Here is a 22,711-nt window from a genome sequence, read left to right on the forward strand (position 1 = left end):
ATATTGATTTTAATGTCCCTAGAGCTTGGAGTGAATAGGGTCACCTCTTAGGCTTCTTGGACTCAAAGTCTTACCAATTTAAAGTATGTTTAGATAATTTAAACAAGCAAAAGAAATATAATATACAAGGTTAGATATTTTAATGAGAAATTATCTAAGATCTCTAGAAATTGATCTAAGTATCTCATCATGTAGAGATAAATCCAACTTGGAGTCCATCTTGAAGGGAAATGATATTCTAAATTGGTGATAATTATCATTCTCATCATTACATGTTATATCTAAGGCAAAGTCATCACCCTCAAGAAAATTATAAGCTTTAAAATGAATGGTGATGTCAACATTTTTAAAAAAAAATGAATAATAGAGATAGGAAAGCAAGCCAAGTCACCCAATGCATGTATATATCCATCTTTCTTTAAATTTTGTCAATTATAAAGGTTGAGGTTTATCAATACTTATATAATTAATGCCTGATATACATCTTTTTAAAAATTTTCCTTTAAATTGTATTTTCTTTCAAGATATCTTTGATATCCATCTTGCATTGCACATTTCTTTCTTATCTCCTCATAGCACTTATATTTAAGAAGGAAAGAGTCTTGGAGAGAAAATTAACCTAATTGATGATAAAAATTCAATTATGGTTATGACTTTCTCAACAAAATTAAGCTTTACTTTCAGCTGCAACTCACTAAAGGCTTTGCATGGCAAACCAACACTCTAATGTGAGAAAATTATTTTGTTTGGACGCCCGCACAGCCAACCATCCGGAGGACACATCGCCCGCCACTGACGTGTATGGCGACATAACCACCGGTGGTTGGCCATCCGAACCTGCAGCGTCCGGACAAAATATTTTCTCTACATAATTAATAGAGACCTTAATAGTTCTCATCAAAATTTACAGATAAATTGCAACCACATCAAATTTATGCTTCAACTCAATATTTCAAGAGAAAATTTTGAAAAAAAAGAATTGGGCTGCTTGTTTTTAAATGAAAAATGAAGCTTAGATGGGTTGCTCTAATAAATTAAAAGGGGAATTTACATACATACCATCCAACTCCTATTTATATACATATCTAACACCTAAATTTTACTTTTTTACATTTATCCAACCAAAATGATTTATATCACACCAAAAACACCGCCATTTTTAAAAATAAAATATTCTTTATCATGCTTAAGGTGACTTGCATGTAAAATATGAAATTTAGGTGTTAGATACATAAATACATAGTGGCATGTATGTAAATCTTCCCAAATTTAAAAAGTGTTAAGTTTAAATTTTATGATTCCATCATTCTACATATCAAAATCCAGATCTACTTAGTTGAGTGATGATTTGATGATCTAACTTATAGCGACCATGAGTTAAGTAACCAATCAACCTCCATGCATTTGGGGTATTTACATGCATACCGCACAATTCCTATGTTTTTACATATCTAACTACTAAATTTTACATTTTTATATTTATACCACCAAAATCATTCATATCACATCAAAAATATCATCAGTTTAACTTATAAAAGATGAAATACACATTTTCATGCATAGATAATATGACAAACATCTAAAATTGAAGTTTATGAGCTAGTAACACTGAATTAAGTGGTTGGTATATATGTAAATCTTTCTAAAGAAAGGATTAGACTGGAAGTCAATGACTGTTTAGAAAAAAATAAGCAAATGACTGCATCCCTCCCAAGCATTTACTGAGACATGTGAGTTCAATATTTCTAAAAAAAGCAAGATTCTGTGTGTAAATGCTGTTTACCTTTTAATACTCTACTGAGGTACAGCAATGGACTTAATGCCCAGTACAATTTACTCATGGCATCTAATTTCTTTTACACAAACCAGTTTACACAACAGTCCTTTGCCCCACAATTATGCAAAGAAGTGAGAAAACATAATTATTAAAAAAGAAACCTTGGAATTGAAATGAGGGGACCTGTCAGCTTTCCTTGATTTATTCCTTCATGTTGATTATTTTGTATAATTCCTTTTGCATCTGTTATATGATAATAGAACCTAAGATTGTATGAACTGATAGCTTCAAATATTTCGTAGCTTGGGCTTGATCAGACAAAATCCGGCTGCCCCGTTGATGTCAGGCATCGATGCCACATTCGACTGTTTGTGTCGACAAGTCTTGGATGCGAAATTACTTCAGGTATTGGAAAATAGGCATAATGTGTATTGACGACACCAACTGTAATGCCACTAAACCCAGCAAATGCACCATGAACCTGCATTTGAATTAAGGGACTTTTATATAAATACAGCCCAACTCTTATGTACATACATATCTAACATCACAACTTTGTTTTTAACATTTATATCAGTCAAATATTTTATGTCACATCTAAAATATCATCATTTTAACTTTTAAAAGGTGAAATACACCTTTTCATGCAGCCTATGTTGAGTGGTATGTATGTAAATCTTCCATTAAATTAACAATGTAAATTTCAAAGTTCAGCAATGTTTGAGTTTGCAAAAACATGTTTCATACTTACAGCATTTTGTCCAAGAACAGTGCATAGGATGCCATCAGCAGCATTAGCTCGGACGGCACGAATCATATATGTGGGATCAATATACTTAACGTCGACCGGCACACCAATTTCTTTGAAATATTTTCTTGTCTGGGACATCATATAATCACTTCAGTTAGATGACATCAATCAAAGGGGGCATTTACATGCGTAACACTTAATTCCTATGTATTTACAAATTTAACACCTATACTTTTCTTTTTACATTTACAACACCCAAATCTTTCATATCACATACATCTTTACATGCACAAATACAGGACATATATGTGAAAATTAAAGTTTGAGTGTTACATATGCAAATACATAGGAATTGAGTGGTATGTAGGTAAATATTCCTTTTATTATAAAGCAGAACATATCTCACAAAGAAAACCATATTTTAAGACTATCTTGTAACAGAACATTGCATAAAATGTTAATTTAATTGCCTTAAAGTTAAGCTAGAAAACTGAAGTCCATGCATTGTGGACTCGATACCTACTAAAATTAATCTTATAAACTTGCCCTTTCTTTATGAAACAAGTTGATATTTGGGATGATTTAGAAGTAGTAATATTATAAGTTTTTAATGGTTTGCCATCTAATTTGATGACCGCACTAAAATTACATAAATATTTCTACATTAATGTTTAATTAAATGAATAATTACAATAAATGATTTAAACCCAGTATTTCATTCATAAATTTCATTTTGAAAGTCTGAAAAAGTATAAGGGACGGGAGCAAAACAACAGACTGATGAAGGTACATTTTAAATGATTTAAATTCATATGAAATGAAATATAAATGTTTAAGTCATACAGGATTACCCCTCAATGATACTGACAGGGAATGTAATGTACTCGTGCACGTTAAATAAAATGGTAACGGTGCGTCTTCGGTGCAATTTGAGGGTACATTTAGGTACATTTTTAGGATGCTTTTAGACATATTTTTTAGAATAACTTCAGGTACGGCGTCAATCCTATGATGACTATTAAAGGGATTAAATTGATAAATAATTAAAGTCAAACGAGAAATTATAAATTAAAATTTTAATGAAATGAATTGCATTTTCTTTTGGTCATTCATGCATAGCATAACATAAGAATTTAATACATATTATATATAATTACTCACTAAGTTATACATACAGTTGCAATTAATGTCTTCTTTCAGGAGAAGAAAAACTTTATGTTGATATGACTAGTCGGAGGAATTTGATTTATAGGAGGACTACAACTAATAGGTATTAATTATGATATGTTTATAATTTCTATTCACAGTTTCCTTCATTTCCTGTTCAGTACTAGTTTGAGATGTGGTTTTCAGATTATGTTAATGTTCCTGGATGTTTAATGTTATTGCATTTTGTGGATTATTGGCACTTTTATATATTGGAAGTTTCTAAAATATTTTGTGGAAGGTAAAATGAAATGTTAATATCGTCCAACTATAGTTCCCACCTTAGTTAATTTTAAGCACCAAGTCGGATCGTGACAAAATCATCCAGAGCGCAAAAAATCATCTCATGAATACATTTCATCAAAATTGAATGTATTATGATTATCAAAAGGAAGTGATTAATACCAAAAACAATAGTAGGGTTAAATTATCTCATGAGATCAATCTAAGAAAAAGTAAGTACTTTTTAATATTTCCAAAAACATTTGAGTTCCCTTTTAAGGCTGTTACTGTGAGTTTTCCATCAAGCATCATCTAAAGATTGATTACAGATCATGCCTACCATGAAAGCAAACAAAATTAATACTCTAAGAAGAGATATCCATTATCTAACCTCTTGAACGACATGTATTCCAATGTCACTGAGAATTTTGTTGCCAGATACTTCTTTTCCAGTTGGCTTTTCAAGCAAATCCTGTAATATGATCCCATAGATTTTTATTAGTTAGACAATTTGAATAAGCATATGCGATAAAAAATCATAGGAATGGCTCTAAAAAGATGCTATTAAAAGAGCTTGATACATATGCTGTGATAATTTACACTTGGAAGAGGGAGGCGTGGAGAGAGAGAGTTCATACTTTATTTTGATTTTCCAAATACTCAATCCAACGAAAAGATTTTGAGCAAGAATTCATTTATATTCAGCAGACGAATTATGCATAGTTACTACTAAGTCCTGGGATATGCCCAAACATCTTTAAAGTTATTTGACAAACTTAAATGCTCACAACTTGGAGCTATATAATTAGTGTTAGAAACAGTTATATTAATGAAAAATGCATTTGCAACCATGTAACATCTGCCAAGCAGCAAGAAAAAGCAGAAGAAACTAGCACTCACTTGGCCAGCACCCTCAGCAACGCAGACCACAGCCGAACCTTTAGTCTGAATAAGATACCTTAGATGTCTCAGAACACCATTTGGACCATGCAAAGTAAACGGATCCTTCAAGCACAAGCAAAAGTAAATAAATAACTATATATTTAAGCAAGCATAAAACTCTTTTTCAAACACAATAGCAGATTCCATAGAGCTTGTTTGGTATCATTTTTTTTTCTTACTTTTAAAAACATAACAATGTCATTTCCGGATCCTGAGCCCCGGATGCGAAAAGTTGAGTGTTAGGTAGTCCGCAGCCAACGTAAATTTTTTTTCAAAAAAATCATGACATAAATTCTTCAAGTAATGGAGAAAAAGAATTCATGTAGCTGGGATAAAGGTTTGATGTTGTTGTTGTTACTTCGAAAAACATATTTATTTAGTGTTTTTCACATATTTTTATTTTTTATTTCTAAAAACAAATTAACATGTCTTTTAAAATACTCAAAACAACTTTTATATATTTTGCGTGCTTTTAAAAATAACTATACTTTAATCAAATAGCCAAACATATTTTGTTTTAAATCAAAACACAAACAAAATAAAATAAAATAAAAACCAAAAATACAAAATAAAAAAACAAGAACCATCCCAAATTGCCCCAAAGTGTTTACCTCTGGGATCAAACAAACATCAACTTGTCCACTAGCTAACGATGCATGCATAGCTATAAATCCGCTGCTCCTTCCCATCAGTTTTACAATACCAATGCCATGATATGCGCTATGAGCCTGTAGTAAATCCAGATGAAATTAAATACAATACTAAAAATATGGATTAACAATGAATCATTTCAACATATAGCCATAAGACCTCAATATATGCAGAATTTATTGCTCTTTGTGCCTCTTCAACAGCAGTGTCAAAACCAAAGGTCCGGTCCATATATAGGATATCATTGTCAATGGTTTTAGGGACGCCAACAACAGCTACTTTAATCCGCCTCTTATTGCACTGCATCGTCAAGATGGTATAGGAGATAACTATTTCAAATAAAAATAAAGAAGAAAAGAAAACTATTTTGTTGATAATAAGATTGAAATGTTATTGCTAATTATTAGCGTTTCGACTTAATGATTGGTTTGGTGGTTTTAGGTAAAAACAAACTATTTTTTTGTAATTTTAGATAAAATTAAATTGCAAAGTTTGCTAGAAATTTCCTTATATAGGATAATTCTGTTTTCTACTTGGATTTGCTTCGACTTGAAATCACCTCCCTCAAAGTTACTATAAATATATGAGTTAATTAGGACGAGAAGTTTTATTTAAAGATGCGTGCAGCCAAAGATTAAGGAGAAAAGAAAAAGTCCAGCAGCATATGAGAATCTGGGAGTTCGCTAGATAAATAGAGAAGACAAAAGCTGATTTGAGAGTACAGAGAAAAAGAAGAGGAAGAAAAAAAAACCATTGTAGTGACTGGATTATTATTTTGAAGATTAGAAAATATAGATGCACCAAAAAAATTACAGAAATTCTTTAAACAGAATTGAAGGTACCCTTTTAATGAAAATTTTAGGTAATTTATAATATTAGCAAAATCTCCTTTGTTTATTATCTAGTTAGTGTTGTTTTATCTTTTAATACCATGAGAGATTCATGGCCTCAATTCTCTAGTGGATTGGACTAATAGTTGGAATCCTAAGTCAGTGGGAGATTAGACATGGACCTAAAACTGTTGAGTTGTTAAATCATATAAATACCACTTGTCTAATTTGCTAAATAGCTTCATGTTTAGTCCATACTTTCTTGTACTTCATTTAATCTACTGCATAAGCTACGAATGTAAGATTGGCGTATCATTTTATAAATGTTAAATGTGCTAAGTTTGTTAGAGTGAAAATTATAAAAACGTTCTCAAACTGTAAATCATTCACCTTTGGTAATAATATCTCTTAGATCCCAAATTATTCTGGTGTTTAGATATTTTTACACTTCTAACTACAATGTTAGTTAACATAATTGCTTTAATTAGTGAGTTGAGTTAGTAGTTCTTTGTTCAAACATTTGAACCGGGTTCGGATTTAATTTCGCAAATGTAAATGATCCCTTTCCTTTTATTGGATTAATGCTTTAGTCATTTGTTTATCGAGCTTTTGTATAGTCATTGCTTCATATTATAATATAATAATTTTATATATAAATTGCTTTCTTTGGACTATAAAGTTGTTTCATTTGACCCGAGTTATGGGGTTTCTCTAACAAGTCGAAGGTCAAATCCCTATATCAAATTCCATATTAGATTAATGTTTCAGTTCACTGAAGTGATATAATTTTCATTGCTTTAAGAAAAAAATGCTTCTTATTTTTATGTTTTCAAATTTTTACATATATAGTTTTACATATAACTTTGCTTCTTTGGAATACAAGGTATTTTCATTCGGCCTCAAGTCATGAAATTTTATCTAGCAAGTTTAAGTTAAGTTCATGTCTAATTTTGTCGACTTGTACAGCCTCACAAATAGTTTGCTAAGAAAATATTTTTCATTTAGCCATCTCCAATGCAAAATTTGAACCTGATTTGAAATTGAAATACCTCCTTAAAAGTCGAATAATTATGAGTTAACTAGGATGAGAGTAATGAGCTTTTGTTTTAAAAGCATGCACTCCACTGCATAAGAAAATAAGAACCAACAGCCCGTGTGAAGCTAAGTGTTTAATCGACTGATAAAGAACAAACAAAATGATTTAGAAAATAAAGATAAAAGAGAAAATAATAATGAAAAAAAAAAACTTATTAATGACTATGAAGCTTTTATGGACATAAGTGAAGGTACTCTTTCGGGGAATACTTTAGAAGATAATTTTTAAGTAAAAGTTAAATCCTCTCTTATCACTATATATCTTGTGTTATTTTCTCTTTTGTTCATCTGAGAGATTGCAAGTTCTCTTTTATAGTGAGATTGGGTGTGCTTGAGTTTAGAAAAAAAGTTTTTTTTCACTTATCCTTTTTTATTTGCACATCCTTGGGCTTCTTTATAATTAATCATTCTCTCTCCTTTCCCATGGACATAAGCATGGTTTCACCAAACTATATAAATTTCAATTTCTTTTTGTGGTAATTAGTCATCTCGTTACTAATTTTATGTTCATTATACTCATTTGTTAGGCGCTCATGCTTAAAAAAATAGTTTTTTTCCCCCTAGTAAAATTTTAGGACTGATGCTTCTAGTCTTACATATCACTTACAGAGTTAAGAGAGAATGAGAATCATTTTTTATGAAAGATGGTGCATGTTATGCAAAGAAGTAAATTTCGATTATGAGCCATCACAATCAATAACCTTTTCCCAATTTGGGATAAGCCAAAATTTAGCTTAAGAATGCAACTCCTAAATAAATGTCAATATATCAAGTACCTCAAATTTGTAGCAAGGAATAAAAGAAGTGAACCGCTGAACTTATGATATTTTTTTTCTATTTCCTGCGCAAGCTTGTCTAATCCTATCAAACATAATGTTGTTATATGCAGTCTAGAATACACCATAAATGCCAGAATGCAATACTTGTTGAACCCCTTTCTCTTCACCATAAAATGCTTTTGGAAAGTAAATCGAAAGAAAGGTCATTGATTTATAATTTAAGATAAAATTGGCTGTGCATTCTAAGTTCAAATTGAAAAAAGAGGGAAAAATTACATACATATCATGCCATTCTTATCAATCTACATACTAACACCCAAAGTTTGATATTTACACTCATAAGAGCTTGGTGTCATGACCTGTCGAATTCCTTCCCTGCAGGAAATCTGCAATATGAAAGAATTTATTTCCTTATCTCAGAATATACAACAATAATGGTGCTTCTTTTATTTGTGTTCTCTATTTTTTATTCTTTCCTATTTAGAGGAGTTCCTATTTTATTTACGGTAGTTCTTTTATAAAGATGTTGTGCAGTGTAATGTTTAAGACAAGGTAAATATAATTATTTCTAGTATCTACATGGCATCATGGCCATAGCCCTAAAATCCTCTTTTGTTCTCGTTCCTGATCGCAGTCACAGTCGTTGCTCACCTTTGAGGTTTTCTTATCTCTGAGTTCTTCTTTCTGCAGATACAACCTACTCTCGATTCCCTGGCTATCCTCCCCATCCCCTTGCCGACTCGACGAACGATTCCAACGAGTTACTGAACTCAGCAAATGTCTCATGCAGACTCGATGACCTCCTCCAATGAATCACAGAACTTCATGAAGACGTGTATCGTGCCGACTCAACGATCCGCTCCAACGAGTGGTAGAACTCAACGAAAACCTTGGTTTCTCTTGCCGAGGCTTCCTCTGCTTCTCGATGAGTGCTCCAGCAACATCTTTAGCAACCGTTGGAGAACACATGGTGCGGCTTCTCTATTTTGTTTCCTTGCACGTTCTCTAAATTGGCTCCTCCAGTCGATGGCTTGAAGAAGGCCCAATCACTGAGATCAAGTGGGAACCGAGAGTTTGGCACCTCCATCTAATTCCTGTTTGGTCATCCGGTCAACAACCGTACTAAAGGTCCTCCTCTTGCATTCATCCAAGTAGCAGGCTTACAAAATTCATACTTCACAATCTAATTATGATCTAACACAACATGGTCTTACAATTTTCTTTCTTGAAAGTCACTTCAAGATCCGAGTCTACGACTTCAACTCCTATCGTGCCTAATAACCTCAGTCATCTAGTCACGAACCATAAACTACATAGCCACAATTTTTTTCAATGGTCTCAATATGTCTTCATATACATTTGTGACAAAGGGAAAGATGAATATCTCATAGATGAAATTTTGGCACCATAAATGACACATTCAAATATTAGGCCTAGAAAACTAACAATCAAATGGTCATATCATGGTTAATAAATTTCATGACCATTAAGGTTGGAGAAAATTTCTTGCTCTATAGAACAACCAAGGAGATATGGGAGACTGCATTTGAAACTTATTCTAGACTTCTTCAGAGTTATTTGAGATTGAGACCAAACTACATGATCTACGACAATGAGAATTGAATATTACTCAGTATTTCAATACGCTCACACGGTGTTGGCTGCAATTGGACATGTATAAGGTTTACCCTTGGAAATGTACTGATAATTCTGCCTTGTACAGAAGGATTACTGAACAAAAAAAGACTATCAAATTCCTCATTGGCCCCAATAAAGATCATGATGAAATCAGAGGGAGCATGACGGGAATCAAATCCATCCCTTCCAACCGGGAGGCCTTTGCAGAAGTTCAACGGGAGGAGAGCAGAAAGAAATTGATAATGACAGACAACCACACCGTACCATTTGTTGAAGGATTTGCCTTATACACTCAAATATCCCCTTAGAATTACAATCCCATGAAAGGACGTTCATGTGTGACCATTGTAAGAAACTTAGTGATGTGAAAGAAAAGTGTTGGAAATTACACGACAAACCTGTAAATTGAAAGCCATCGAATAGAAAATATGATAGAGAGAACCGCGTAAATGCAGTTATCACAACTAAAAAGTCAGAATTCAACCCATTTACCAGGGAACAAACTAAGCCATTACAGAAAACGTTTAATCTCAGTTATGGGAAAGTATCACAATCCTCGAGCAGCCTACCAGCTTGATAGCACACCAAGATATCATATCTTCCTCTTATCTAGCTAACAACGGAAGATCTCAACCTTCAATAATAAATTCAATTGCTTTTAATCACATGACTGGAGACATTTATGCTCTCATAAACTACCAAGAGATCATCACCCCCAAATTTGTTAGACTTGTTGATGGATCTCACAGGGATTGTTGCGAAAGGAGAGTGAAATCTCCAAAAATATTCATCTTTCTTTTGTGTTCTATGTTTCCCAACTAGATTGTAAAATATTTAGCAAGTTTATTCGTGACTTGAATTGTGTTATAAAATTTTTTTCAACTATTGAGAATTTCAGGTGGTAGATTCAAAAAAGGTGGTTGGCGCTGAATTACATCAAGGTTTATGCCTACTCAAAAAGAGCAATTCTTTTAACACGAAAGTGTCTTCTCCACCATCTTCTTCTCATGTTCCTAAATTTGTTATGACTGTGCCTGTTTAGAGTCAAGTTTTATTATGACATTGCCGCCAGGGTCATCCCAACTTCTATTATATTGCAAAGTTGTACACTAATATATTTAAAAAAAAAATCAAAATTATATAATTATAAAACTTGAAAATTGGCTAAGCATACTTGTCATGTATACCATTTGTTTCGACATATGATCCCGTAATGTCTGTGATACCATACAATCCGGTAAAAGATCTCTGTGGCTATATTATCGAAAAAAAAAAAGAATCAGAAGAAGAGAGATAGAAAGGGAGAAGGTGAGAGAGTTCCAAAAGCCCTCTCTCCGAGCCTCCTCCCCTTTATACATGAGAGCTCATTAACTATAAAATATTGGATACAATATTTCTTCCTTCACTCGCAAGTCCCCTTTGTCATCCTTGATGGGAAGGCTTTAATGTGGAAAAGATTTACACCTTGTGCACAATCCGATCTTTGTGATCTGACGACTGTCATTTGTCTTGGGTGATGGGTCAGGCCTCAAAAATAGTCAAATGAATTTATTATTGGTCGGAGGGTACTTCAGACTAGGTTTTAGTCTCCAGTACTCACTTCAGTTTGTAAGCTTGATTCAACCTATGCAACTGATTGGATCGATTTGACCGGTTCAGCCACTTCGGTTGATCTGGCTGGTTCCGCAATGTTGGAGGATGATCTCGGTTCCGTGTCAGTAGTCCGGTATTTGTGTATACACCTCACATACTCTTTCTATTATCCACAAAGACATTTGGGAACTGTCAAAATTGAAAATCATCAGAGTCAGATGGTTTGTCTCTTTCATTGATGATCGCATTAGAACCAGTTGAATATTCCTCATGAAGTCAAGGAAAGTTGCACAAACTATCCTATCTAGGAGCATGTTGCCTACAGGAAATTGTTCTCACCTTATAAAACATTTGTATTTGATCTTGATAGTGTGCAGATACCGAAGTCTATTCATGAATCACTTTAAAGTCAAAATAAAAAAAGACAATTGAAGAAGAGAACCAAGTACTTGATCTAAGTGACCCATGGACCTTTACAAAATTTCCTTCAAATAAAAGACATGTTTGGTGCAAATGGGTGTTCAATGCCAAGTACAAAATAGATGGGAACATTGAGAGGTTCAAGACTAAGTTGGTAGCCAAAAGTTTCACTCAGTCTTATGGAATAGACAATCAAGAGAAATTTGTACCAATGGCCAAGTTAAACACTATAAGAGTCCTTTCCTTGGCAGTTAACAAATAGTGAGAAATGCATTAAATTGATATCAATCTTTTTGAATAGAGACCTTGAGAAAGAAGTGCATATGGAGGTGCCACCAAGGCTGGAAAATGACCCAAATAAACATCTGATGTATAAATTAAAAGAGTTAATTTATGGCCTCAAATAATCTCCACAGGCTTGGTTTGACAAGTTTGTTAAGATTACAAAATCTTATGGGTACATCCAATGTCAAGTTGACCATACAATGTTCATAAAATATACACATTGAGATAAGAAAACTATCTCGTTATCTATGTAGAAGATATGATCATGACAGGTGATGATGGAAAAAATATTGGGAAGATTAAAGAGGCTCTTGAACTGAATTTGAAATCAAGAATTTGGGAGCTATGATATACTTTATAAGCATAGAAGTGATTAGGTTTAAAAAGTAAATTATGACATCCCAAAAAAAAAATACAGTCTCAAGCTACTAAAAGAGACATGAATGTTGGGGCATAAACCTATTGAGACTCCTATGGATTTCAACAAAGATTGCATTCAATGCGAGAAAAGACATCATTTAAAATAAGTAGATAACAGAGATTGTTGGGAAAGCTCATCTACCTTTCAAACACTAGACTTGATATTACTCATTTTGTCAATATTGTGAGTCAACATATGAATAGTCCAAATGAAGAACATTCAAAGATTGTTTATAGAACATTGAGGTTTCTTAAGAGGACCTATATCAGAGGATTATTGTTTAAGAAATTAAACAATAGTGAGGTGGAGGTTTACATTGTTGCTAGTTGGGCGGGAGAACTCACAGATAAAAGATCCATATCTGAGTATTGTTTTTATATATAGGGAAATCTTGTCACATGGAGGAGCAAGAAGCAAGCAGTGGTCTCTAGAAGTAGTGCAAAATATAGTATCAGACACTTACTTTAGGAATTTGTGGAGTAATGCAGATTTAAAGTTACAAAATGAGTTAGCATGCTCGACGGTCAATCGCATAAAAATGTTTTGTGAAAGTCAAGCCACCATTACTATTGCAAAAAAAAACCTTGTGTATCATGACAGGATCAAACACTTTGAGATCGATAAATATTTTATTTCTGAAAAGGTCAATAGTAGCATAATACACTTAACCTACATTCCAACTCATCTTCAGATCCATCATGCCTTCAATGATGTCTTCACTAAATCCCTACCTCCACGCAACTGCATTGATTTGAATACAAAGTTAGGTCTTTATAACATCTATGATCAGCTTGAGCGGGAGTGTCGAATTCCTTCCTTATAGGAAATCTGCATTAGGAAGTGATTTATTTCCTTATCTCAAAATATACTCCAATAATGGTGTTTCATTTATTTGTATTTCTTATTTTATATTCTTCAGTATTTAGAGAGATTCCTATTTTATTTATGTTAGTTATATATATATATATATATATATATATGTTTTGTAATGTTCGAGGCAAGGTGAATAAAATTATTTCTAGCTTCTACATAAACCAATGCATGAAAAGGTCTATTTCATGTTTAAGAAGATAGTGGTGATGGAATTTTGATGTGATGTTAAAGATCATAGTGACATGCATATGAATATGAATGTTTAAGTGTTAGATGTGTAAATACGTAAGAATTGTGTTGTACCTATGTAAATGACCCACAAAAAATTTTGTCCATCACTAAAGCATCTAACAAAGTTGAACATGATAACCTTTTTGTGGGAATTTATTTCAAGTATAAATATAAAAAATTGAAGATAACCTCCTTGTGTATTGCATTAGCACCAGCATGCGTCCCCTCCCCACCCAATACAAAGAGCATGTTTATACCTCTCTCCTGAAACCAAACCAATATTTCCATTTAGATCCACAGAGTCAGCAAACAGGTTGAAAAGAAAAAAAAGAACTTATTTCAACTTTCAATAGAAAATTACATTGCCACTCTTCCTAGCCTCTTGGAGAAGATCTTATTACCTGTATACTGTCGACAATTTCCTCGATGTTAGGACCACCTCGTGAAACTCCTAGTATGCTTCCACCGCTCAAGTGAATGGTTTGAACCACCTTCCTCGAAAGCTGCGGATTGCAGCACTAACTCAATGAGTTCAAGCCAGAATAACTTTAGCTAATAGTTAATTCATGGAAAGGAGCAAAAAAGAGTCTAGGAGGTAGGAAATTAGTGATAAGCCACGAATCCACCAGAATTCCATTTCCTTCACTCTTTGCACACATCCAGCATAAGTTGGGCAAGAAAATAAATACCGGTATTTCAGGTTCTTCGGTGGAAAAACCTCGGTAACCATGAGGTATCCCAATTATCTTTTTCACGCCGTACATTTCAAGTGTTATAACTATCTGCAGCATGAATGACCATATAGCAGTAGATAAAGAAAAGTTAAAATTAATGCCAACCAAGAAAAACATCTAAGAAGATGAAAGAGTGCATTTAATTATTGGGGCATTTACATGCATACCACCTAATTCCTATGTATTTATATATCTAACACTTAAATTTACACATTTATACCACTCAAATCTTTCATATCACATCAAAATACCACCATTTTTGCTTTTAAAAAGTGACAATTTTAACTTTTAAAAAGTGAAATACACCTTTCATGCATACATTAGGTGGCATATATGTAAGAATTGAAGTTTAGGTGATGGATATGTAAATAAATAGGAATTGAGTGGTATGTAAATCTTCCTTAATTATTTTCAAAAGCATAAATTGATGACCCTGAGTTATTTTTAAAAATAGCCGTATTAAGAATCAACAAATAATTCTCATGCATTTTTTTAAAATTATTTTTACATCAAGTATATATTTCAACATCTAAATCACCTAGTCTATTGGTGACCTACAGAGTATAAAAACCTCAAGTTATGATGAGGTTCCTAAATAATACAATGCAAAGAAGAATTACATACAAATCACTTAATTCCTACGCTTTTACATACCTACCACATATTCCTCAATTTTTGCATATCTAACACATTACCTATGCATGAAAAAATGTATTTCACTTTTTGGAAGTTAAAATAAAGGAAAATTTTATGTGATATGAAAGATTTCGTGGTATTAATGTAAAAAGTAAAGTTTAGGTGTTAGATCTATAAACATATAGGAATTAAGTGGTATGTATGTAAAAGCCACTAAATACAATAATCAGCAACAATTACCTGTCGAATGACATCATTCAGCCCAGGACAGAGTCCTCCACATGTCACGATTGCGGCATTCACATCTCCTGGTTTGAAAAATATTTCCTTTCTTGGTCCTGCCCGATGGATCCTGAGATTCATAAAACCATTTTTGTCGGTCTTTTGCGCATCATTTAATCGGTATGTTTTAAGACGTTTATGTTTATTAACTTGCTTAACGTGGCGATGTTCCAAGATCACAAATTTCGACAAAAGTGATAATAAACTGGCAAATTAAAGATAAAAGAAGTAAATATTTACATTGGGATTGACTATGGAAAATCATCCTTTGCATTACTAGTAACATTTTTCAGGCACCCTCCACCCGTGCCTCTAAGAAGAATAAAGAAGATAAATAATCAATAGATCATATTTTAAGCAAATGTAATATGCCACATCACTATATCCTCTTGTTGGCAATCATTTTAAGCTATTTTTATCACTAGCCTTAAATCACTTGAGAGACTTTTATGAATCCTTCTCCAATCACTTAGATCGAGTTCTACTTTAGTTTATGCAAGTCCGTAACATCTTCATTGGCACAACATCACAACCGTGAATGTGTCCAAACATTTAAAATCTTTAATCAATATGGTTATGCATCGAAGTGACCAATTAAGCACAAAGTTAAAAATCCATCCAAAAAACTTGCCAAGGAATGATCTGTTTCGTCTTTTTACCAATCCAAACAAGAGGCCTCTTGGTTTGTTAGAGGTAGTGTTGCCAAGATTTGTCACTCAACTCAATTCAATCAAATTGCTGATAATGCTATCAACATGCCCCCATCTCAACCTAGCCACCCATAATATTTGGTTTGCTTGGCTAAATTCTTTGTTCGGATTCCAAAAGATCCTATAGTTTGTCCCGACATAACAATAATCATCACCAACAACTCTGCGCATATATGAAATGCAATGTGGTCCTTTTGCATACAGAACAACGACAAAGGCTTGAAGATTCCCTAAAATAACGTAACGATTCTCAATCACAAATCACCTTCACTTCGACATCAACAATAACAAAAGTATTTATCCCACTAAGTGGGGTCAGCTACATGAACCTTTTTCTCCATTGTGTCCTATTGAGCGTCATTTTTCTTTTAATTCTAATGAATTAAGATCATTTTTTGTATAGCACGCCCTAGTCTTTTTAGTCTAATCGACCTTTCTTAACATAAGACGAATCTAAAACATCTACTTTCCAAACTGGATCATCAAATGGTCAACAATTAAAGTGACTAAACCATCTAAGATGACTCACTCTAATCTTGTCTGTCATCAGAGCTACACCAACCAACCCTTTGACGGATACATTCGTTTTGCATTTTGTTTCTAAGTGTCAAGCCACTCATCCACCTAAACATTTTCATCTCAGCAACACTTAACTTGGTTTTATGTCTCTCTTTTATAGGTCAACATTCTGCACCGTAAAGCACTGTAGGTCTCACCACTATCTTATAAAATTTGCTTCAAGTCCAAGTGGTACTTTCTATCACATAATAGGCCAAATGCATTCCTCCACTTCAACCATCCAACTTGAATTCTACTAATAACATCCAATCTATATCACAATCACTTTGAACGATCGATAGCTGCAACTTAATAATAAGTTGCTACACAACAGCTGCCACAAGAGTTGTTGCGCAGTATCTGCTACAGGAGCTGTTGCGGATAAACTGATTGTCTGTTTATTTTTTATAATTTAAAAACAGTTGTGCTGCAACTATTTATGGACAAATGATCATTCTGTCATTTTACAGTAATGTTGCTTGCAGCAGAACTATTCATACCAGTACGTTCTATACTTTAAAAATAAATATTTAGTACAAAATATTACAAAATAAAGATAGACAACTCATTAAATAGTGTATAACATGACTACTAATATTAAGAAAATGACTATTAAAATGACTATTAAAATGCAAACGGCTTATGTCATGAGCTCAGCTGTCCTCCAGGAATACTCTCCATGCTCAATCACTCTTGGCGATGAAATCTTCTAGCCCATCTGCCCATAAAAAATAATCACATTTTTCCATGATTCTCCGTGGGCACCTGTAAAACTCTCTTGTAACTATGTGTCTGACGTGAAGTGAGCAGGGGACATTGAAGTCCACGGTAGCAGTGCAATCTTTTGGAAGTACTAGAAATCATTGAGCTCATCTTTTCTAAAGGTCGCAAAATATCATTTTGATATCCTTATCCCACATTGTTGATGAACTAGCCTCTTTGGTCTTAACCATTATACATACTAACATAAAAAAACTACTCAACATAAACATTTGTCATAAAGAGAAACAAAATGCCACAATAACATCATCACTGCCCCACCACACCACCGCCTCCACACACACAACAACAATACAATCGCCTCCACACACACAACACATCCACAACAATATTAACTTCACACACCAACACCTCCACACACCTAAACACATCCACTAGCACAAAAACAATCACACAATCACCTCCTCTACACAACCACACCAACACCTCCTTAACCACTCACAAACAAACCAACACCTCCACCATCATACACATCCACTAACACAAACATAACCACACCAACACCTCCTTAATCACACACAAACACATCCACCAACACCAACACATCCAAAACCACAAACAAAACACCACCACCTCACCCACACACAAACCCATCCACTAACACATCACATTCATACACCAATCACCCTACACCAACACCTCCACCTCCACGCACCAACCACCCTTCACCACCACCTCCTTGTCCTTCAACACAAACACATCGACCCCCACATCCACCACATCAAAACTATAAGCCAACATCAACCGAATGTACAATGACTGAGCAAAAAGAAAATCATAATCCCGCACGTGCATTCAAAACCAACACATATTACACCATAATTCAAGAACATAAAGAAGTAAGTATAAGCACTCGCCAAATCCAAAAAAACCAAACCATTGCACCTGGGATCCCCATAAATCCCAAAATCCAACTTCAACCGAGAACCAATGAATCATAAGCATTTGTCAAATCGAAAATCCAAAAAATCCAAGCCATTGCATGTGAGATTCCCAAAAATCTCAAAATCCAACTTCAACCGAGAAGCAATGAAGCATGAGCAATAGCCAAATAAAAAACCACAAAATTCTCGAGCACAGAGAACCACACCAATACCAAGAGAAACTGTCACACAAAGAAAAACACGGTGGGCACAAATGCACCAAATCAAAAGTCACACAGTTAGGGTAAAAGAACTACCGCACAAAGATTACCCACACGAAGAAGAACCACCGCACAGAGAAACCACCGCAAAGAGGAAACCACGAAAATATCGAATACATACACATTTCCAAGGAAATGGCATAGTTATGTTCAGGATACCAAACACGAAGAAGAACCACTGCATAGAGGAACCACAGTACAAAGGAACCACTGCACAGAGGAACCACCACACAGAGCACAACACAAAGAAGTAACACCTCACACGGATCAAAAGATCCAAACAAAGCCACAGAAGAGATAGAGGAGAGGAGGAAGAGAACTCACCGAGAGAGGCACATCACCAACCAGAGAGATAGAGAGGGGAGAGGAGAGGGCCGCTAGAGCAAGACTCGAGAGAGAGGATCCTGACATAGGCGGGGCAGCTAGGGCAAGACATGAAAGAGAAGAGGGGCAGCCACATCAACATTATACGAACGAACGTGGGCCGCTAGGTCAAACTTGCTGCCACGGTTTGCTCGAATTTTTCATAAAATCCGTCACCCTGTCGAAACCAAACATGAGGCGTTATGTTTTTTGGCCGCGCCACGGTAAAACCGCTACCTTAAATGGGGGCCTAGATCTACTATCACTAAAATTATATTTCATGTATTTATTTTTAGATCAACTCAAATAAAGGCCTTTAGCCAAAAAATTACATTCACTTCAAGCATCATAATTTGATTACTCTTTCAACTTGTGTCTAACCAGATAGCTCGAACAATACTAGTATCACATCAAATCTCATTGGCTCTTTAATTAATGACACCTTAGATACCCTGCCAACCAACTTGAAGTCAATTGATGACATCCACCTAGAATAATTGTAGGCTCCAACAACTAACAGAGCAGACAATGAGATTTGATCTAGGAAACCTCCATTAGACCTCTAATCCACACCACCTATTGACGGTTTGATAAGCACTTTATATCCATTGTTCATAAAGGAGCTTAGATTGTCCTCCATTTACAATCACCAATCAGGTAAAGGAATGGGGTCGTCTACCTTAGAGAATAGGTGGTCCATAGATCAACATCACCCTCCAACAATTACAACAATTCTTTGTGACGGCAAATCAGAGTCCAACCTCCTCCTTGTACAAACTCTTCATCCACAATCATGCAAGGGTTCTTCTTCCTCTCACCCTATTCATGTTGTCAAGAGACTAAACACATGCAAGAGAAAGAATTCCTTCCATATTCTCCTCTTTTGTTCCTCACTTCTTGGCGCCGCTCAAGAGGACAAGGCAGGCATTCCTTATACTCTACACATTTTACCTATCATAGAAAACTCTTGAGCCTCAGCAAACCATGGAAATAAAGCACAAAAGGCAAACTACATGTTTTTTTCTCTCTGTGTGAATTCCTTTGTAGTCTTCTCCTTTATATGGACATTACATTTCTCCTCTAAGGTCAGCTAATCCATACTCATGGGATTGACTGTTTTCTCATCTATTCAACTTCTTCCTTTGAATTGCGGTCGAGGGTTCGATCCTTATCATGTCACCTTTCACCTTTAGTATCACCTCCTCTGCTCCAAACTTTACCTTAACCTCAATGACAATAGCCATGAAACAAAGGATTTATAAGCCCTAAAGGCGCCAGTTGAGAAGCTATTAGGGGAATCACTTAAAGCAATTTCTTGTGCGTCTAATTTAAATATTAGTTGGAAATATAACACTCCCAACCACCCTGCTACCCATGATTGATGCTCGCCAAAATTTTATGTTCAGTAATGCAACCATGACAAGTTTTACAACATTGATTGACTTGAAAACATAAGTAATCATTTCTTATTGGTGCATCTCTCATACTCCTTCATGCATGCCAAACTTCCTTAGGTTGTTGTCAACAATTTTGTCCACAAAAGGTACTATTTTTGTTGTCTTAAATACAATCATTAAATATTAACTTATTTTACCAATAATTCATATAATATTATTTATGATGCATTTAAATTAATTTCATTTGACATCTTAAATCAAACTTTTGAATACACACAACATAATTGACCCTATTACCATGTTAAAATCGCCAGCATGTCCATAGCTCAAATAATAAAAGCTGATGATTGATGTTAGTTTGTTAATTGTGAAATAAGTGCAACTCCATAAATAAAGATCATCACATTAAGTAAAAATGTTCTAACATGGGAAAATATAATATCTCTCATTCGGGTAAAAGCAATTATAATAATACTTAAGTCAGCACTTCAAGAAATCTTAAGCAAATGAAATGATTTTGTTATAACAATCCTCCATCTATACATCTATCAGCCTAAAGCTACAAAAAAAAAATCTACATTAAATAGGGTACTTATTTTACCATTGTTCTACCCATGTACAGTCTGAATTAATGCACTCAGCACCAGCCGATGTAGGAGAAGAATATTTTATGACCTGGAATAAGGGAATACAAGGCTAAGTTATCATTGATGAATAATTTCAAAAGGTTGACGTTCTCTAATTGCTAGTGAATACCATAGGCATATGAATTTTTTTTTTCCCAAAAATATTTATATCATACAACAAAAGATGTTTAAGGAAATATTAAAAAAAAAAAAAAAATTTGACTTAGTTCTAGGAAGTCTATCGATATCTTACACAGCAGGTTAGAGCAACAGATCCAAAGGCATGCAAGCACGGTAGTTCAAATCATGTAACATTCTTGGTTGTAGAAATTATACTATTCATCCTTGAATAAAAAAATATTGGCATATGAATTACTAATTAACAAGCTGATTGATGACTAACAAGTAAATTTAACTACCAGCAAGGCTAAAAAGAAAAAAAAAAACAAGATTTAAGTTAAAAGCTCTAGCGAACACCTTAAGAAGAACCCTGTCATCGTTGTTGATGTAGCCATTGTACTGCACCTCAGACAAATAATCATTCACAGAATCATCGCAGTTTGGAATCCTGCAAGGAACCTCTCTAATCACACCAGTTCATTAATACTAAAAATGGGAAACTGAACGGCAAAAAGAAAATCCAAAACTGAACTCTTTCTGAAGTGAGAAAAAATCAACCAAGCGGAACAAAATGAGAGAATTTAGGTGACCTTTTCTTGAGGCGAAAAGTGGAAGGAATCGGAGTCAGATCCGGAAATAAGTCAGCAAGGTGAGGGAGATCAAAATGCCTCTCGAAATCCTGCTGGAACTGAATCTTCCAGTTCGGTTCCTCGTGATACATCCCTGGACTGCTCTCTTCGACCGCCGCAGACGCCACCACCCCAAGGCCACCACTCCACTCTTCCTTCCATCTCCGGCGAACCCCTCCGGTTTCTCCCGGCCAAAAGCAGGACTTTCTTGTGGAACATGAAGTATAGAGAGAAGTAAAATAGGAGTAATCCGAAGACTGCACCGCAGAGAAAGCAATAGAAATCGAACCCATCTCTCTCTTTCGTCGTCTCCTCCCTCTGTGTTCTTCCCGTCTGCGGAATCAAGAGGCGAGAGGACTCGTTTGGTCTTCGCTTTGTCCTCCATTTTAGAAAACACTAACGCACTGTTAGGCATGGGCAGCTGCACATGCTTAAAAAGCTGGGTTGTTATTACAATTTTTTTCTTTTTTGGTAAAGCTATGAAGAGTTAGAGAAAAATGTAGATTTCAACCATAATTAAAAAAACAGTTAAAATATTATTTTACTGAAACACTAGTGCGGTGCCGCAACGCCACCCCACCGCCGTTCCAAATAGCCCCTGAGACTCGCGAGTTTATTATTCTGTGATCGAGTCTCTTTATTTTTTACTATTATTTTGTTTTAAAGATTATATTTTAATCGCTAAAATGAGAGAAAATAATGCATGTTACACACAACCCGATCCTGAACCGACACTCCAGAAAATAAAATGCAAAATATACAGAGATAGGACTTTGGCGTTTGGGTTTATTCAACGTTTCATATTCTAAGATATGCATTAAGCTCTCTAGAGTTTGCTATACGATTTGTCGTTCGGTAATTCTAGCCCCGACCAGTCCAGAAAATAAAATGCAAAAATACAAAGATAGCAACTTTGGCGTTTGGGGTTCATTCAATGTCTCATATTCTAAGATAGACATTAAGCTCTCTATAGTTACCCCCCCCCCCCCCCCCACCCACCTCCACGCGTCTGCCCCCC

At 34.6% G+C, this 22,711-nt stretch overlaps 1 protein-coding gene across 1 annotated transcript; it reads right to left on the reverse strand.

Moving 5' to 3' along the window:
• Window positions 1-1,682: 1,682 nt before the first annotated feature.
• LOC110023658 (ATP-dependent 6-phosphofructokinase 5, chloroplastic) lies at window positions 1,683-22,082 on the reverse strand. The gene is made up of 13 exons (XM_020723171.1): window positions 21,655-22,082; window positions 21,422-21,512; window positions 20,920-20,993; window positions 15,325-15,436; window positions 14,404-14,496; window positions 14,116-14,217; window positions 13,904-13,978; window positions 5,709-5,849; window positions 5,510-5,626; window positions 4,857-4,961; window positions 4,348-4,428; window positions 2,529-2,657; window positions 1,683-2,258 (listed from the first exon to the last, which is right to left on the reverse strand). The coding sequence occupies exons 1-13, from the start codon at window positions 21,984-21,986 to the stop codon at window positions 2,091-2,093; spliced, it is 1,620 nt and encodes a 539-aa protein (XP_020578830.1). The 5' UTR covers window positions 21,987-22,082; the 3' UTR covers window positions 1,683-2,090.
• Between the last annotated feature and the right edge of the window lie 629 nt (window positions 22,083-22,711).

Source organism: Phalaenopsis equestris, unplaced genomic scaffold (assembly GCF_001263595.1).
Source record: "Phalaenopsis equestris unplaced genomic scaffold, ASM126359v1 Scaffold000226, whole genome shotgun sequence".
Taxonomy (NCBI): domain Eukaryota; kingdom Viridiplantae; phylum Streptophyta; class Magnoliopsida; order Asparagales; family Orchidaceae; genus Phalaenopsis; species Phalaenopsis equestris.